At 37.9% G+C, this 19,712-nt stretch overlaps 1 protein-coding gene and 1 pseudogene across 7 annotated transcripts in view; both read left to right on the plus strand.

The window, feature by feature from the left end:
• FAM13A (family with sequence similarity 13 member A) overlaps positions 1-19,712 on the plus strand; it is a 374,625-nt gene that overhangs the window by 19,784 nt on the left and 335,129 nt on the right. For 3 of the 7 annotated variants that reach the window (XM_058721926.1, XM_058721925.1, XM_058721924.1), the window contains exon 1: positions 8,480-8,711. The exons of 1 other annotated variant lie outside the window; for it this stretch is intronic. In XM_058721926.1, the coding sequence (XP_058577909.1) occupies positions 8,607-8,711 (105 nt within the window). In that variant the 5' untranslated portion in view covers positions 8,480-8,606. Of the gene's footprint in view, positions 1-8,479; positions 8,712-19,712 lie in introns of those variants that run through there. 3 more of the 7 variants (XM_058721920.1, XM_058721921.1, XM_058721923.1) reach the window with 1 other exon arrangement.
• On the plus strand, positions 17,767-19,016 carry LOC131507331 (large ribosomal subunit protein uL4-like; annotated as a pseudogene).

Here is a 19,712-nt window from a genome sequence, read left to right on the forward strand (position 1 = left end):
GGTCCCGATGTCATAAACTGGCCCACAGGACCTTGCACCAGCATTAGAGGTAGAGGAATGAAGCCTGGTTGCCAAGGTGAAAATGTATGTGGAGGGCAGTGAAAAGATCTTTCCAATGAAGACAGACTTTTTAGTGAAGGACCATATCCAAATGCCGTCTGCTGTGAGCTCTGGTTGGAAAAGTCCCTAGTGATATCATAGACTTTGATTTGTATTCTAGTGGGAATGCCCTCTTTGTAAAGTTAGAGACCAATTCATCTAGGTCTGAATATTTAGATTTTTCTTCTGTTCTTTTTCTTTAAAATATGTTTCACCCTCAAGTACAGAATTGGACCCATTTAGCTTTTCATCTGTTGCCTCCCTTCTTGCCATTCTTGATAACTCCTTACAAAGGCCATTATCTCTTAAGGATGATTCTAGGTCCTCCAACTTTCTCTTAAGATAGTTAAACTTTAAGAATTTTATGTTTCAAATTGTTGGTAAGTTGTACACTTAGGTTTTTCTCCTTTCTGTATAGAGTTGATATTAAGTGAAAACTTCACCCTCAGATGAGAGAACAAATCCAAGGATCATTGACCATGCCATCACCCCCCAAGGAAATCGGAAGTGAAGAGGACTGGAATTCATGTTTTCAGCTCCCATAATCTTGTGTAACTTATTTTTAGGAGATGCTGAAGCCAAATGATGAGGCTGCCTAAAGTCCCTTCAGGACACCAAAGTCCATCAGAATCACAGCAAATCACACAAGACACCCACAGCTTCTGCTGGGAATCAAACCTGCTTCCACATATTTGCCACTTACAACATTCCTCATTCCTTTTAGTAGATCCAGTTTTTCCATCTGGTATCACTTCCCTTCACCCAAAGAACTCCTTTTAGCATTTCTTATAGTGTGAACTCACTAACGTCAAATTCACTCAGCTTTCCTCTCTCTGAAAATGTTTTTATTTCACCTTCATCTTATGAAGAACATTTTCTCTGGATATGTAATTTTAATATTGTAAGAGTTTCTTTGCCTCACCCCACCCCCTCAAAACCCTGTGTACATATCAGTCCATTATTTTCTGGTCTCCATTATTTCTTCTGAGAACTAAGTTGTAACTCCTATTGTTCCATGGGCGCCTGGGTAGCTCAGTTAAGTGTCTGACTTTTGATTTCGGCTCAGGTCATGATCTCATAGTTCATGGGTTCAAGCTCCACATTGGGCTCTATGCTGACAGTGTAGAGCCTGTTTGGGATTCTCTCTCTTTCCTTCTCTCTGTCTCTCCCCTGCTTGCTTGCTCGCTCGCTCGTGCTCTCTCTCTCTCTCTCTCTCTCTCTCTCTGTGTCTCTCTGTCTCTCTCTCAAAATAAATAAACTTTAAAAAAGTTTAAAACTTTAAAAAAGCATCTTTTTCTGGTTTACTTTAAAGGCTTTTTTGGTCTTTAACTCTCATTGTTAGCACTGTTAAAAATATGAGTGGTTTTCTTTATCCTTCTAGAGGTCTGTAGAGCTAAGGGTTAATGTTTGTTATCAATTTTGAAATTTTTCAGCTTTTATTTTCAAAAATTTTTCTAGTCCGATCTTTGATTTCCTCCTAGGATTCTAATTAGACTATATGATATTATCCTCCATATTAGTGGCATTCTTTTTTTCTTTGCCTTTCTTTTCCTCTTTCTTTCTTTCTTCCTTTCTTTCTTTCTTTAAGATTCCACATATAAAGATGGAAGTCTTGAACTCTCCCTTCTTAGGATCCTGGTAGAGCGAGTCCTGATACTCTGGCAGCACCCTTCGCTGTCACCTCCCTCAGCCTCACCTTTCCAGAACACTTTTAAGAGTGAAAAGTGATGCTATTAATAACTGCATTGAATCAACAAGCATAAATTGGAACTTTGCCAGGCAGACTGGAGTTTAAGATACACTACTTGGCACAATTTCATTGTCCTGGCAGACAAATTTTAGAGTCTTCCTTCATGCAGTTCTTGACTACGTGACACCTCTTTTGCCTCTTATATAAAGTCAGTTATCAGTCTTACAAGTTCTGTCTACAAAGTTTGTGATTTATCTTTCAGTATCTAAATTCAAGAAATTATCCTCTCAGCTGGGCAATTGTTAACAGGGTCCATTTATTTATAAGAAGTTTCCTTTTTATTTTAGCACATTTTAGTCAGACCTCAGATTAATCTGGCAGCACTTTTGTCAAGCTATTTATTTAAGAACATACAGTGGTTCATGACTGAGGTCCTGCCTAGATTTCTTATTCTTCTATTTAAAGTCCCTTACTTTTCATGCTAATGTCTGTCTCTTTGCCCATCACAAAGACCCACATAAGAATGCCTTCTCCCTCCCCTGCCTTCATAATCAGTGACTTCTGTAGAAGTCCGCTCAACACCTGCCTTCTTGCGGCTCTAGCTCCAGTGACCTTCATCCATCATGGGTTGTTGTTGTTTTTGCTTTCTTCAAATTCTTTTCTTTTTAACATTTATTTTTGTGAAAGAGAGCAAGTGCGCAAGCATGGAGGAGGGGCAGAGAAAGAGAATCCCAAGCAAGCTCTGCAGGGCTCTGTCCCAGGAACCATGAGATCACGACCTGAGCTGAAATCAAGAGCTGGATGCTTAACTGACTGAGGGACCCAGGCGCCCCCTGGCTTCAAATTCTTAAGTACTAAGGGCACACATTTTAAATTTGATTATACAATTTAGTGTATTGTATTTGTTAATTGAAGGATTAAGACTCAAGTGCCTTCAGGGTCTGGGAAGTAATCATAAACTGTGAAGCAGGCAGAGTAAGGAACAATGGGTATTAAAGTGTTTATGTTGATTGCTAGTAATTCCCACCTAGGTATGTGGCCTTTCAAATCACTATGCTGGTGAGATAGAATGGCCAAACGGAATTACCTTCTCAAGATTTGCAAATAGTGTCCTCAAAAAAATTCTTACATATACTTCATAGTTCAAGTACTATACCATTATTCATACCTCCTCTTAGCCATAATTCCTCGAATACTAATAGGTACACATTGTCTATTATATAAGTGCTTATGAAATATAGAAGTTAAATTATGGTTTTAGCAACCTTAGTGGGAAAATAAACTGTTTTCAAAAGAAAATGCAGCTCTTGTCTAGTTTTCCCGGACTGAGGAATGGAACCTCTCATTCCCATCAGTACTCTTGTCCACTTCTTACAGGACTGGGTCCTGATTCTCTCCTTCTGTGGACGCTGGCAAAGTGGATCTGCTTTGGCTTCCAGGGAAGGGATAGGGAATAGTATCCAGTCTAGCCTTAGTCAAGTGACATGCCAAGCGTTAAGTGGGGCCATAAACAGAACTGGAAAAAGGGACGTTAGGCAAGCAAGTGAGGAAATAATAGAAATGCAGGTCAAACAATAAGGCTTAAATAATGACCCACAGAATTGGGATGTCTAAACTAAGGATGTGTCAAAGAATGACGAGATCAACACTATGTACCTGACAAAAAGACAAAGCTGAACTTACTGACTGTCACAGTAGGGGAAAACCCTGATGGTCAGGCATGGTCTTTCTGAGCAGAGCAGACTGATGATAATTATACAGGTGGGTTTGCAGGAGTGTGACATCATTGGGAGGAGAGTGGTTACTCAAATGAGACAGTTATTGATTGGTTGACACTCAAAGACTTACTTATTAGACTGAGCCCCTTCTTAATTGGGCTGTTACTGATAGGTTGGCTTGCAAAATTACTTGGTTTACTGAGGGAAGGTGCTGATCAATTGAACAGGTTTAAAATGAGTTATATTGGCTATTTGTTTCCATGGCTACAGAACATTCGATCTTTTCCTAGGAGTATTGTAATTTTTTTTTTCCTCAAATGGGATGAGAATTCACCTAGACTTCAGAACAGAAATATGATCAGATTATGAACTGGACCTCTTTCTGGAAAATCCTTCAGAAAATAATTAGAAGAAGGTAAGAATAGTCCCAAGGCCAGGTAATGGAGCAGTAGTAACAAATAGACTAATAAACCCAAGAAAGACCTACTTCCCGTTATTTTCCAAGGAGCCAAGGCCCATAGAAGAGTCTTTCTTTGGATATATAAGGATTTTCATGCCCAGTAATGTTACTGAATAGCCAACCAGCAAGGGTCAGCAAACTTTTTCTGTAAAGGGTCAGATGGTAAATGTTTTAGGTCTTGTGGGGCATAGGTTCAGTCTCTGTTGCAGATGCTAACCTTGGCCACTGTAGTACCAAAGCAGCCAGGCATGTTATATAAACAGATGGGTGCAACCGGAGTTGATCTAGAGTAGCTGGAAGGGGCCTGTGGTGGCCAGATGTGGCTCACAGACTGTAGTTTGCTGACTGCTGACCTAGAGCAAATAATCTTTCAGGTGCACATGCTGCTAGAGATTCAAAACCCCAAATATCTGAACCTCTCTGGTCAAGAGATAGTATATAAACAATAAATAGTTGCTGACTGACTACTGATACCCTGTCTGATTGGATGCCATTGATTCTGGTCCAGGCTAGTGTACTCCTGGAGAAGTAGCTGGGATAGAGGTAGAGCTGGAATATAGGCAGACTGAGTTTGGAAGGAAAAGCCTCCAATGTCCCATTTCCAATGGGCATCAGGTGATTGATGCTGTCAGTGCCGCCACCACCACACTCCATGATACTCGCCGGTCTCTGCTACGTGGCCAGCAGTACTGTAACTGCTGACCGCTGCTGTTCTGACAACTGTTATTGCTACTCCAGCTGAAGAGATTTTGTCTTTTGAAAACTGGTAGCTCTGCCAGTTAACATCAGAGAGATCGACTTTGAAGGATTTTTAGCTTCTTTGGTGGCTAGAGGACAACTTGGCCTTTTTAGATCCCTTCATCAAACTTCCCCAGTTTACAGGGTCATTTGAATGAAGCATCCTAGGGATCTGACCATCCTTTATGAAGTCAGCTTGACTCCTTCCTCCAGGGAGCCCACAGATCTTGAAAATAGGGATCCTTTTCTGACCTGGTATTTCAGCATTTCTGGGAGTAGTCATGGAGTTAGCCTACCAGAGTGAACTATTCTGAAAAATACTTGTTACAATTTCTTTATTCTTTCTGGGGAAAAAAAAGTGATAGCTCATATTTTATATAAACAACTCTCTTGGCTGGGCCTTGTATATCTTTAAGATTCTTTATAAATCAATACTTAGGAATATATATGTTTGTCAGCTCAGAGAACTTTCTGGAATTAGACTCTACTATCACTTGCATCTCTTTAGGGGTGAGGAAAATTATTTCGGACTCCAATTTTAGATCTATTCCATGGAAAGACATTGTTTGATGTGAAGAATGTTTTTAGTTCTGTTTGTTAAATGGCCTATTCAGGGTATCTTTTTGCCGTGAAATATAGTCATTACCAAAAATAAGAATAAGTTTAGCACAGTACTAATTTCACTTTATAATAGTGTACAAGTACTTGTGAAAATAAGCACTAGATTTTTGTCATCCTTATGTAGTATTATATATATGTATTAGGAAAAATAATGCAAGGTATAATATTTTGATGTTCTAACTTGTTCTAACATTACTTAATGTTTTTGAAATCCATCATGAAAAATTGGGAAGGAACAATAAAGTTTTGAAAAAATAATTAGAGAAGGCTATCTTTATCAGCTATTTAAGTCAATTATAAAGATACAGTTATTCAAATATGGATATGGAATAAAACTAGGTAAACAATGGAAGAAAGAAAAACCTAGATAGAATATATTAGTCTGAAAAAGACCCTGGTTGTGTGTGTGTACGTATATGAATTTAATATATAGTAAGGATAGTATCATACATGGGAAATGAAAAACTTGCTCAATAAATGGGAGTCATTCGGTTAGTATATTAGGTTAAAGACAAACTTGTTTTACACACACACAGGACTTCCAAATATAGTAACATATTTGAGAGTTTGATTTCTTTCTCCAATGGGAGTCTAATTGATACAGGCATGTTAATGCAGCCATACTCCACAAAGTAATTCAGAGGTCTCGGTTCCTTCCATCTGCTCAGTCTTTCATCCCCTGGGACTCTTTCTCCTGTATGATCCAAGTGAGGTGTATTCACATTGCAACATGTGATGAAGAGGAAGGATCCTATGAATCATCTGACACAGAAGTTGTACATACCCAGTCGATTCACACTCTGTTAATGAGTCATGGCCCTATCTACTGGTATGAAAGGTTGGGAAATGTAATCTGTAGATGAACAACTATGGGCTCAGCCCCAACTAAGAGGGAAAAGAAGCTCTAATAGTATCAGAAAGAGAGATTGCATACTGGAAAGAATTAACCATGTGGGCCACAGTAGTTAAATGAAAAATAAAAATCGAATCAATTTAGATCCTCATTTTTTGCTATATTTCAAAAAATATTCCGAATAGATAAATAATCCAACCATATAAGCATCCAAAATTGCTTTTTTATTACTATTTGCCAGGTAATATACTAAGAGCTTTTATAGATTATATATCATTTAATCCTTAAAATGAGCTTATAAAAGAGACTTGTTAAGTAACGATTTGATAAATGGACAATGCCACACATGGATTAGAAAATACAAATGAATGAGGAATTTTCTTATCTTTAATGATAAATCTGAATTTTAAGTGAGAAGTCCTTTTCGTTTACTAAGTTATGAAATATTTTACAAAATATTCAAACTTGGGTAGCGTGAATTGAGGATTATAAACTGCCAGAGTCAATGTGTGTCAACAACCTTAGCACATGTTAATATTCAACGTGATCCAACAATTTCACTTTCTGGAGTCTTGAAAATAATCAGAATGGGGATAAAGCATTACAGTCACATACACACATAAAATCAGAAACCACGTAAATGCCTAAAAATAGGAGAATGACTAAAAAAACCGTTATATATACAGAACGTAATATTGTATGTGATTAAAATTGTTTATAGTGTTAACAGTATGGGAGCATGTCAGTGATATAATGTTAAGTGAAAAAAAATTAGGATGGAAAACTCACAAATTAGATTTAAATTATGTTTTTCAAAAACAAAAAATAGAATCGAAATATGTTAAATGTTTTTGGGTGTCCTTTGTTATTTTTTCACTACCTCATCTCTGCTTCTTTGTTACTGCCTCTGTGATGACTAATTAAAAAGCCTTATTGATTTTCATTCCTCTCTCCTCCCATTGAATGATCCATAAGAGAAGGTATCATGTCTTTCTGATCATTGTATATTGTTGCATAGTGCCTCAACCAGTATAGGTGATAAAAATTGACCTAATCTTTAGGCTTTTATTTTTCAGCAAAGACTGGCAGTACTTGTATCCTCAGAAAAAGAAGACAAAATTTTAATGTATTGGAAAAAGTCTGTTTTATAATAATTTTCTTTAATAGCCTAGTTTTCTAATGGGTAAATGGAAAGCAGGAGTGATAAAATCTACACTAGGTAGAAGCAGAAAAAAGTTTTATTTTTCAGTGGAGGGGTTTATGTCCATTCGCCCACTCCCATCCCATTGTTTGGCCTTGGGATTGTGTTAGTGCACCTTGTGGAAGTGTCTGCAATGTTCTAAATGCATGCATTGAAATAAAATGGACTTTGTCATGTCCTCTGGCTTTGCTGTGGGCACTGTTGATTGGCTGGAAATATACATTTGAAGGGAAGTACCGAAATGGGAACTGATTTCAGCTTTCCCTGGTTTTCCCACCCTGTGCCTTTAAGATACAATTTTATTATGTTTTGTTGTTGAGGGCAACTTAAGTCTTCTAAAATTGGGTAAAGTGAAACTTCTCACGCAGTATTAGTCAGCATTCTCTTAAATGTGCCACTAAAAAGGATTTGACCAAAAAGTGGTAATAAAAAAATAGGACAGTGTCCTTCTGGCTTATGTGAAATGGATATTTTAGCTATCAGTTCAAATATTTGGAAATTGTAAAGTCTGTCACATTTTCTAATGACACAGCATGTGAAGTAGGACATTGTTGAAAGGTCAACCAGAGGCTGATTTTCCACACTATAAATCACATATGTTGAATTGTGGAAGTCTAGAAACATGTTGTTTTACGTTGATCACCAGTGTCTGTGAATAACATGATTCAAAAGTAATGAGAAGTGGTAAGAGTTGCATAAAATAAAGTATTTTCACTTAAAACAATTCTGATAGACTAAAGGTGGAGGGAAGAATGTTTTGATAGACTTTAACTAGTTTCTAAGGGGCAGTGGGAGTGAAAAGTGTCTCAGAAAAGTGAGGCATGTGCCTGCAGATTGAAACCTGAGTGTGAATATGTGAATTTTTCTTAGGACTAGCAACTAGGAATCAGGTTTGCATATTCACTGTTTTGCACTTAGTCCTCCTATTAATGAATACCACCAGGTGATGGGTGTTTTCTGACCGGAGAAAGCCTGTGTGTGGCATCTGGCAAGTCAGGTTTAAGAAAAAGATGTCAGCAGCTTAAGGCCCCTGTCACATGACCTCCTCTACTTGCCAATACTAGACGCTCTGGATCAGATTTCAACTCCAGGCAGTCCTGCCAGCCATGTGGGTTCAGCCGAGTGAGAAGCAAAACCACGCTTCCGAAAATGTTAGGAGCTGCTCTTCGCTCCCTCTGAGGCCTCTGGATTAGGAACTGTGTTTCAAATGAAATCATATCTACTGAATGGAATTCTCGTACTTTGCTGTCATTTTGATGTTTTCATCTGGTCTTCATCACTTCTACCAGGCACTTCCTGCGAGAATGGGGGCAGGCGCTCTCGCTATCTGTGTGAGTACAGGCCGCCCCCGTCTTCTGTGGACACGGCGGGGCTGAGGAGAGGCCTGTGCCCTCCTGGTTTTGCTGCGATGTTTGTGCGATTTTGTTTTTCCTTTCTAGGAGGTGGGGGAAGGTTTGTTACTTAAATGCCTATCTATTCAAATGGACGTTAAACAGTGTTTGGGGCAGCATTCAGCATTTTTGTCTGTTTGCCTTTCCAAAAAAGATGAAGGAAGAAGTGTGCCGGAGTTTATGCGGTTAGGACAACTTGATTTAAAGTAAAGCATTCTCGAGCATTTCAGACTTCCTTATTATAGATGAGTTAAATATGAATGCTTAATTGTAGTTACTGGAAAAGTCTAGTGGCTAGACTGAGAACGAATTAAAATAACCACGAATTTGTTCCTTCTGGGTATGTGTATGACCTTTTTCTGTTCACATTTTTGTTTTCTCTTAGTAATGCTAGAATTTCTGTTGAAGCATGGTTGCTGAAAGTGACAGAGAAAGAGCTTGTTTGATAAATGTTTGTGAAACCTTAATGGACTGTAGAAACTCCTGGTTACAATACAGTAGCATCAATAAATACCACTGATGTAAAATCCATGAGAAAATGCATGTATTTCTAGGGCTGAATTAATAAATTTCAAAACCAGTTCTGTCGATGCTACTTTTGCAATAACCACGTATTGTCAATTATACAATTTACAGAATGCTGTGATTTAAGTTTTTATTTCAATATATAGAAAATGCATATATATCAAGCATACTTGTATTTATAAACTGGTATTGTCTTCCAAGGGGGCATTTTGTTTGTCCCTAGAAGAGCTAAATGAGAAATATATATTATTCTTTATTATCAACTTTATCTGCTGACTTCTGTATCATCACAGGTCACATCTTTTTTCTTTTTTTTTTTTCAAGTTTCAGAAACAGCTGCGATTTGTGGTAGGTTGTGATGGCATCCTAAAACATCTAGAGATATGTGGGCAATTTTTTACACATATGCCCCAAATGGTCACCACATGGTAAATCAGCCCCACAGATTGAATTTTCATAGTAAAACTCCCTCATTTATGTGCTTGGAACTTTTTGGTATCCTGTGTGCCTGTCTGTCTCTTTTCTTCTTAGCCCTGAGCCTTGTAGCATCCAGGTATCCAGGTGATTATCTTTTTATCATTCCCAAGAGTTTTCTTCAAAATCTGATTTTTTTTTTTTCTATTGTAAAATACTGACCTTCTATTTCACTTCATCTTTCCAAGTTTGGAAAACAAATACTTTAGGACAGGAAATGTGTAGAGTATGAAGCAGCAGATCAACCTATTTGGCCTGAGACAGTCATCTCTGATTAGACACTTACTTCTTGCCTGTGGCCTGCATGCATTGATCTCTACCTTGATTGAAATGTACACTGACCCATGTATGAAACTGAATATTTTTCCTTAGTTTAATCCAAAGTATATGCAAAATTTCATGTAAAGTTGACATGAAAATCATACTATATAAGAGATTATTCACTCTAGTAGAGGAGTGATTCTCAGTCATTCCTATTCTTTAACTTCAGGTTAGCCTTTTTTTTTTTTTTTTCTATCCCAGTTCTACTTGTAGGAAATGCTTATGTTTTTAGGATTTCTAGCATAGTATTTCTGAAAAAACATAGCTGAAGGAGAAAAAAATGTTTTTTTTCATGTTTGTGGCAGAAAGGTGAGAGCTATGTAAATGTAAGCATAGGGGCTGGCATACTTGTTTTTAGTTTGGGACCTCTTTACCTAGACATATCTTCTATGTAGCAATGGCTCAGATATCCTGATACTGAAGATAGTTGTTTAGACAGAATAATAGAATACTAGATATTTGTTGTGTGTGTGTGTGTGTGTGTGCGTGTGTGTGTGCATACGTATGCATGTTGAAGTGGAACACTCCATTGGAGTTCAAAGAGCCTCCATTTCTATGTCCATTGACTAACCACCTTTCTCTTCCTCATTCTTTTCATCTCTTCCCATATTACTAGCACTGTTAGTAAAGCCAAAGTGGGCTCAAAATTTCACTTACTACTCATATTAACAAAGAAGTTGCAGCTTCCTCACTATAACATCTGTTTTTCCTCAATAAACTACACCCAGGCGGACTGGGAACCATACCTGCCAGTTAATATTGCCTTAGTCTCTTCTAGCTTTAAATGTCACTTTGAGAGGACTCCAGCTCTCTCAGGTGAAATCTTGAGTCTTTCAGACCTCTTGCACCTCCTGCTGTTCTGTCCAAGGTGGCATCTAGGTATTTATAGGAAGGTGGGCTTGCAAGTAGGAGTTGCCATATCCCAATGGCTGAAGAAAGAGGGGCCCAGAATACATGCGTGTCGATTTTTATATTGTGGATGTTCTAGTCTCTGGTGTGTTTAGCAAACCTTCGGCGAATTTGTAGGTAAGTTCTGTTGGTATTATCCAGGCCTTGCAGTCCACTCCTCCTGAGTTAACTCCAACTTTTGTTGGTGCTGGGAACAATTCTAATGATGTCCTGGGCCTTGTAGCCTTTGTCCCTAATTTGACCCCTCCACTCCTGTAGCCTCATCACTGTGTATCCTCAGCTACCTTTATGTCTATCCCATAGTGCAAGCAGGAGCTGTGGTCCTAGTACAGAAAGGTTCACAAACCATATTATGATATTCTAGTCACAGATTTATTGAACAGCTTAAAACACAGCACAAAGCAAGGAGGGAAAGATCTGCTAGGCTTACCTACATAGAAAGGGTTTCAGTGGGATGAAAGGCCCACATTCTGAGTCCTGTGTTACATGATATTTGTCTGTTCTGTTTCTCGTCTTCTCTACCACATCAATCTTTCCTGGTCACAGTGGGTTTTTTGAGGACCAGTGTTGAGTGTGTGCAGGGGGCTCAGCAGATGGAACATGACTGAGCCAACACAGCTTGCTCTATCATCAGAGGCAAGTGTGCCTAGGTATAATTCTAACTTGCTAAAATAGACTCCTGAACGGCTATGGATTTTTATCTGCATATCTCAGGCAGATAACACATGGGGCCAGCAAGGGTATAATCAATGGGTGACTCATTTAAGAGATGAATATTTGATGTCTCATAACTGTTGGGTGCTTAACTTGTCTCTTCTATCTCTACTTAATTATCTTTGTCAACTGTGTCCACCACACTATCTCCTTACATATTGTTGAAACTTAGTTGTACTTCTCCTCATTGTTTTTCCCTTCTCTATTTGGCTGAACTGAATTGTCTTAAGTAATACAACAAACAAATATTTTGCAAATTCAAGTTTCAAAACCCATCGTGGTTATTTATCTTTGTTGTTTCTAGTTTGATGTTTGGCACCAAATTCATCCCAAATAGACTACATTTACATTTCTTAAATGTCATGATGGATTTCTTCATTTTTTTTCCATCTTTTGTGTTTTCTGTCTTTGTTTTGTTTTGTTTTGTTTGTTTGGAGTTTAGAATGTAGGCTCATTTTGGAAACTGGCAAACATGAGCTTAAATCTTGGTTATGTTATTTACTTTACTCTGACTTTAGACATTATTAAACAGTATGCTTTCTTGATAATTTAAAGAACATTTGACCATCTGTTCAGCTTCCTTGACATTACATATTTGTCTCACTAGCAGACAGTAAAGTTTGGACACAGGTGTCCTTTCTTATTTGTATCTCTTACCTATTGTTCAGGGCTAGGCAGTAGTAGTTGTTCAATAAATATTAGCACAGAAACGGTAGGTGAAACTATAAAACCTAATGCCTGACTTCAGTGTATTTTATGTTTAAATGGGTCTTTTGAAGACCCTCATAAAGCTAAAGGCATGCCTGCAAAAGCATTCGATCTTTGATGGTACTTTTTGTGAAAATGGCACAATTTGCCATTTATGAGAATGAACAGTATAATTGTAAATATTTTGTACTTTAAAAAATCATTTGAGTCTCCAGCTGAATAACACATGAATTCTCTTACTATAAAACTGCATCGAGTCAATGCAAGTAATTCTGCACATCCATTCCATCTCAGATGATGTATGGGCTGGTCAGGGCATAGCTTTCCCTCAGGTGGGCATGTAATCTGCTTTAATCAGGGTAATTAATACCAAGGGTCCCAACAGGAAATCCCTGGAATCTCAGTAACTTGGGGAAACAGATAAATTTGTGGATTACTCATAGTCTGATGCAGGTTGAATCTCTCCTCCAAATATCTCACAGCAAATTCTGTGAGATATTTGCTGTTTCAGCATTTGACCGTGTATCCCCTAGCTTATATCAGGGATAAAAGGAAATAGAGAAGGTACACATGTTTTTATCTGCCTCATTCTGGAAGTGATTCATTTCTCTTAAAGTTCATTTCTTTGAACTAGTCGTATGTTCCCATGTGATGCAAAGGTGGTTTGGAAATGTAGAGAAGTACCTCATGGAATATTTATAAACACTATTTCTGGCACATAACCTAAAATGCTCAAATCAAAGAGAAAGATGTATGCTCCATAATTGGGATAAAGCAGTTCTGTCTCTAATTCTCCTACTGAATGTAAACAAGGAATTACACACCCCAGGTGCTGCTGAGAGATATCTAATCTATGGATCAAGAGGGAAGACAGCCTAAGGATATCTTAATACATCAGCAAATGGCAGAACAGTGGTGACATTCATGAGCCACTGAATCTACCAGCTTAGAATCTTTCCTTCCCCTGAACTCCTTTGTATTAGTATAATGGGATAATAAATGGCCTTATTATTTTGCCAGTTTGAACTAGAATTTCAGTTACATGCAGCCAAAACATCTTAATTGATAAACTTCATCATGCAGTGGCTTGCTTTGCGATGGTTTTGGGAAGCTTGTCATGAACTGGAATGAGGCAGGATTTGAGGCAGGACACATGGGTTTGAATCGTGGCTCAACCACTTATTGGCTATTGGCTGTGTGACCCTGGGCAATAAACTTAACCTCTCTCTTTCCGCACCTATCAAGTAGGGATAACAACAGCCTAAACAGGATTGTTGTGAGAATCAAATAAAACAGTAATGTAAAAATACATTGAAAACTTCATAAAAAAATTACTTTTGTTATGTGGCAGTCTACTTTATGTCTTTTTTTAAAGGTGATTTCCTTAATACTGTCCTTACAGATGGATTATACTTCTGAAGGGACTGTTGATATTATTGGATTTAGACCAAATTTTAAACAGGATTAAGCCTTTACTCTTTTGTTTTTCCACAATAAACTGATGAGGTATTAGAGGAAGACAAGATTAGTAACAGGCAAACAAAAGCATGTAAATTTTCCTATGGAAATCTGAATTGTATTGCAAGAAGAATTTTCATCTCTGCCATACAGAAATAAAAAATCAAACAAAAATATGGTCAAAATTAGTGTCTAGAATCTGATCATGGGTAAAGTCCCTAGTATCTAGGTTACTAATTTCAGTTTCATTTGAAGCACAGTTAGTCGTGTATATTGGTTTAATGTCTCTGTGCAGAAGATTGTAAGTAAGCATTAGTGACTGGTGAAAAGTGCAAACGAGCAGGAAGAAGCATATAAAGTGGAAAAATGGGGTAACTGGGTAAAGAAGACTAGGCTAAGGTAATAAATTAGATTAATCCAATCTAAATCTTAAAGTGATTTACGCAACTGAAATTCCAAAGATAAAGAAGCTTGTGTCTAGTAGTTTCTGAAATAGAAACTGTAAGAAACCTTACTTGAGCTATTATCTGTAATTGTGGATTTCCAATGGTTTATAAAGAGGCAGCAAATCATAGCATAATTAAGTTTATATAAGTTATATAACTAAATATAAGTTTTGTAACTAGCAGGCAGATTCAAGATTTTTTAAAAATTTGTCATTCTGAACTTGGTTTATGGGAAAAGATGCTGCAACAACTTTGAATTATTACAGCTACTTCTTTAAGATTGTTAAGTTTGGAGCGTCTACCACATCAGATATTAACAGAAATTAAAACATTTGAAATTATAATGGCTAGCCAGTTGAATAAAAATAATTGCTGGATTTCTTCTTTACTCTTTAAACTAGAGATGGATCAAGGATATAAATACCAAAGTAAAACCATAAAACAATAATTTTGGATCAAGGAGTGTCTTTCTAAAGAAGAACCAAGCTAGAAACCCTAAAGACAAATATTGGTGAATTTTTCTGACAAATAACTAAAATGTCTGCACAATCCCAAATAACATTTAAAAATGCCAAAACTAGGACAGATACTTATAATACACAGGCTTAAAAAAATTTACTTTTTTTTTTTTTAATGTAGAAAAAGTTCCTACAAGTCAGTAAGAAAAAGAAAACTGGCCTTTAAAAAATGGACCAAAGTTGGGGCGCCTGGGTGGCTCAGTTGAGCATCCAACTTCGGCTCAGGTCATATAATCTCTTGAGTTCAAGCCCTGCATCCGGCTCACTGCCTCACTGCGTCAGCGTGCTGTGTTAGCACAGGGTCCGCTTCAGAGCCTCTATCCCTGTCTCTCTTTGCCCCTCCCCCACTCGCACGCTCTTTCTCAAAAATAAACATTAAAAAAAAATAAAAATTAAAAATGGACCAAAGCTAATGAATGGTACGTTCACAAGTAACAGCAGCATTACATGCTCTTGATCAAGATGTAGACCAGTGGAGCATCTTTGCAGGACACTGTGGCAGTATGTGTCAAAATGTATAATTTGTATACCTATTGATCTAGCAATCTCACTTCTAGCAATTTATCCTACAGATAACTTGTACAATTATGTAAAAATGTTGGCAAGAATGTTCATTGCTGAAATACTTGTAATAGAACTGTAAATAACCTAAACATAATAATAAATAAGATGGGTTAAATCAAGTATAGTATCTCTAGATAATATAATATTAAACAGCTGTATGTGCCAATATGGAAAGACCTCCAAATTGATCAAGTAACAAAAACTAGGTGCATAAATACACAATAGTTTATAGTTATATTTTCCTTTTTAAAAATAATATGCATATCTTTAATTAGGCCTAGAAAACTTTTGCAAGGAAACATAGTAACTGGGATAGGGAGACTTTTTAGTTTAAACTCTCATGTTTGAGTTTTGACTGAGTGCATATATTTAAATTATTATGAATGAAGACTACTCAGGGCACCCGATGGCTCAGTCAGTTAAGCATCCCAACTTCAGCTCAGGTTGTGCTCTCATGGTCAGTGGGGTTCGAGCCCTGCATCAGGCTCTGTGCTGACAGCTCAGAGCCTGGAGCCTGCTTTAGTATTCTCTCCCTCTCTCTCTCCCTCTCTCTCTCCCTCTCTCTCTCCCTCTCTCTCCCTCCCTCCCTCCCTCTCTCCCTCTCTCCCTCTCTCCCTCTCTCCCTCTCTCTCCCCTGCCTGTGCTCTGTGTCTGTCTGTCTCTCTGAAAAATAAATAAATAAACATTAAAAAAAAATAATAAAGAATAAAGACTACTCAAAAAATGGAATGGTAGCTGTCTAGACTAAATAATGATTAGTTTATAATCATGAAGGCACTGAATATTTGAATATCTATAGTTTTTTTACAGATACATTTTGAAATATATAAATTACTTGAAATTGTCTAATATATAGAAGGATATAGACTTTCCCTGCACATCATAGGGCAGACTAGAGCTGGGTAGAATGTAATGAAATAGTTTGGGACCAAGTCGAAGGAAGTGTCTAAAGATTGCAGTATCTAAAAATTGAGCTGGTTGTCTCATGAGGTGGTCAGTGCTCCATCACCACAAGTAAGAAAGAAGAGGATGAGTAGTCATGGGTTGACTTGTCATAGGAAAGTCATGGAATTAGACTTATAGGTTAGGTATCCTTGCAATGTTCTAGGATTCTCTGAATCAGTGTGTACTTCCCAGAATTGGTAGCTCTCAGCCAGTTTGTAAGACTTTTGGAAATTTAGCACACATAGGTCTTTTAACCCTTATCCTTCTTTCAGTTAGGGCTTCCTCTATGTGGAGGACTGGATGATTGTCCAAAGCTGAAGGCAGAATTCCATGATCTTGATAATAAAGCTAGGTCCCAGATTTTAACTGGTAAATGAAGTCTTAATAAGCTGCTAAGTGTGCGTGCGTGCGTGTGTGTGTGTGTGTGTGTATAAATGAAACAGAAGATATTATTACAAGATTGCTAAATTTTTACTATGAAAAAATAAATTGAAATTCTACAATAGAACTCAGTTGAATGGCTCATTCTAGAAAAAATGTAGAATAGCAGTGGAAAAGCTAAAGAAAAACAGTTCAAGGAGAATTGTGATGTAAAATTGTCTTATCAATGATAGTAATTTACTTTTGGCCTTAATTTCAAGAGATTCCTTTAATATTTAAGAAACTAGTTTTAGTTAAAATGTAAATAAATGATCTTATACACAAATCTTTATTTCTGTGCTTTACACTGTAAATAATTCAGGTAGGCCTGCAAGTACTAATATGCAGCATTGGTTTTAAGCCCATTTGGATTTTCTGAAGCTATATGTTTTGGTCTTAATTTTTCCAAAAATGAAATGTTTTTAACACTGTAGTTCTTATCATATTACTTCTTTAACTTTAGTTGAGTCTTTGTAACTTCTTAAAAAGCATCCTTCTGTTTCTGGCTTTACATTTCACTAAACTTGTTGAGAAACAATGGCAGGAATAGCCTTTGCAAGAGCATTTTTCAAATTCGACTCACAGCAATCTCCTGCAAGACCCTTCTCTTCTGTTTAAATCCTCCTTGGCTATGCTAAGACTGACTGTAACAATGATGAACAAAAGGTTTAACATTAGTGACGTTAAGAACTGTCCCCTCTTTCTCCAAATAACCAAGGAATTCTTTTCTATTTTTAATATATTTATTTTTTTAAGTAAGCTCCACGCATGCAGGGCTTGAACTCACCACCCTGTGATCAAGAGTTGCATGCTTCACAGACTGAGCCAGACAAGTGTCCCCAGATAACCAAGGGATTCTAAGCACCACAATGATTCTGTGCTTTCATATTTTTTTTATATATTGGTATAGAAGCAGTAATTACTTAAAAGTGACCCGTTGCAGAATTTACCTATTTTGTCTAGAATTACTGAAGAGCGATAATGTGTGCTATTAAAATGAAGAATGTCGAGGAGTGTGGCCCTCTTCTCTCTCTGCAATGGCGTGTGCTCATCCATTGATATCCGTGTACTCCAAAAAGGGGGAGTCATCTGGCAAAAATGTTACTCTGCCTGCTGTATTCAAGGCTCCCATTCAGCCAGATATCATGAACTTTGTTCACACCAGCTTGTGCAAAAACAACAGCCATATGCTTGCAGTGAATTAGCAGGTCATCAAACCAGTGCTGAGTCTTGGGGTACTGGCAGAGCCATGGCTCGAATTCCTAGAGTTCAAGGTGGTGGGACTCCCCATTCTGGCCAGGGTGCTTTTGGAAATATGTGTCAAGGGGGCCGCATGTTCGCACCAACCAAAACCTGGAGCCATTGGCACCGCAGAGTGAACACAACACAGAAGCAATATGCCATCTGCTCTGCCCTGGCTGCCTCAGCCTTACCAGCACTGGTCATGTCTAAAGGTCATCGTATTGAGAAGGTTCCAGAACTTCCTTTGGTGGTTGAAGATAAAGTTGAAGGCTACAAGAAGACCAAGGAGCCATTTTGCTTCTTAAGAAACTTAAAGCCTGGAATGATATCAAAAAGGTCTATGCCTCTCAGCGAATGAAATCTGGCAAGGACAAAATGAGAAACCGTTGTTGTATCCAGCGTAGGGGACCCTGCCTCATCTATAATGAGGACAATGGTATCATCAAGGCCTTCAGAAACATCCCCAGAATTACTTTGCTTAATGTAAGCAAACTGAACATTTGAAACTTACTCCTGGGGGGCATGTGGGACGTTTCTGCATCTGGACTGAAAGTTCTTTCCGCAAGTTGGATGGTTTCTATGGCACATGGCATAAGGCTGCCTTCCTCAAGAGTAACTACAACCTTCCCTTGCGTAAGATGCCTAATACAGACCTTAGCAGAATCTTGAAGAGCCCTGAGATCCAGAGAGCCCTCCAAGCACCACGCAAGAAGATTCATCGCAGAATCTTCAAGAAGAATCCACTGAAAAACCTGAGAATCGTGTTGAAGGTGAACCCATATGCAAAGACCATGCACTGGAACACCATTCTTAATCAGGCCAAGAATTACAAACTCCAGATGGATAAGGCCGCAGCAGCCTTAGAAGCCAAATCTGAGGAGAAGGGTGTTCCAGGCAAAATTTGTATGGAACCACAAAAGACCCTGAATAGCCAAAGTAATACTGAAGAAGACCAAAGCGGGAGGCATCACAATCCCAGACTTTAGCCTCTACTACAAAGCTGTAATCATTAAGACAGCATGGTATTGGCACAAAAGCAGACACATAGACCAATGGAATAGAATAGACTCCAGATTGGACCCACAAAAGTATGGCCAACTAATCTTTGACAAAGCAGGAAAGAATATCCAATGGAAAAAAGACAGTCTCTTTAACAAATGGTGCAGGGAGAACTGGACAGCAACATGCAGAAGAATGAAACTAGACCACTTTCTTACACCATTCACAAAAATAAACTCAAAATGGATGAAGGACCTGAATGTGAGACAGGAAACCATAAAAACCCTAGAGGAGAAATCAGGAAAAAACCTCTCTGACCTTAGCCACAGCAATTTTTTACTTGACACATCTCTAAAGGCAAGGGAATTAAAAGCAAAAATGAACTATTGGGACCTCACGAAGATAAAAAGCTTCTGCACTGCAAAGGAAACAATCAACAAAACTAAAAGGCAACCAACGGAATGGGAAAAGATATTCGCAAATGGCATATTGGACACACAAAGGGCTAGTATCCAAAATCTATAAAGAGCTCACCAAACTCCACACCCGAAAAACAAATAATCCAGTGAAGAAATGGGCAGAAGACATGAATAGACACTTCTCTAAAGAAGACATCCAGATGGCCAACATGCACATGAAAAGATGCTCAATGTCACTCTTCATCAGGGAAATACAAATCAAAACCACACTGAGCTATC

This window comes from Neofelis nebulosa, chromosome 3, assembly GCF_028018385.1.
Source record: "Neofelis nebulosa isolate mNeoNeb1 chromosome 3, mNeoNeb1.pri, whole genome shotgun sequence".
Lineage (NCBI taxonomy): Eukaryota > Metazoa > Chordata > Mammalia > Carnivora > Felidae > Neofelis > Neofelis nebulosa.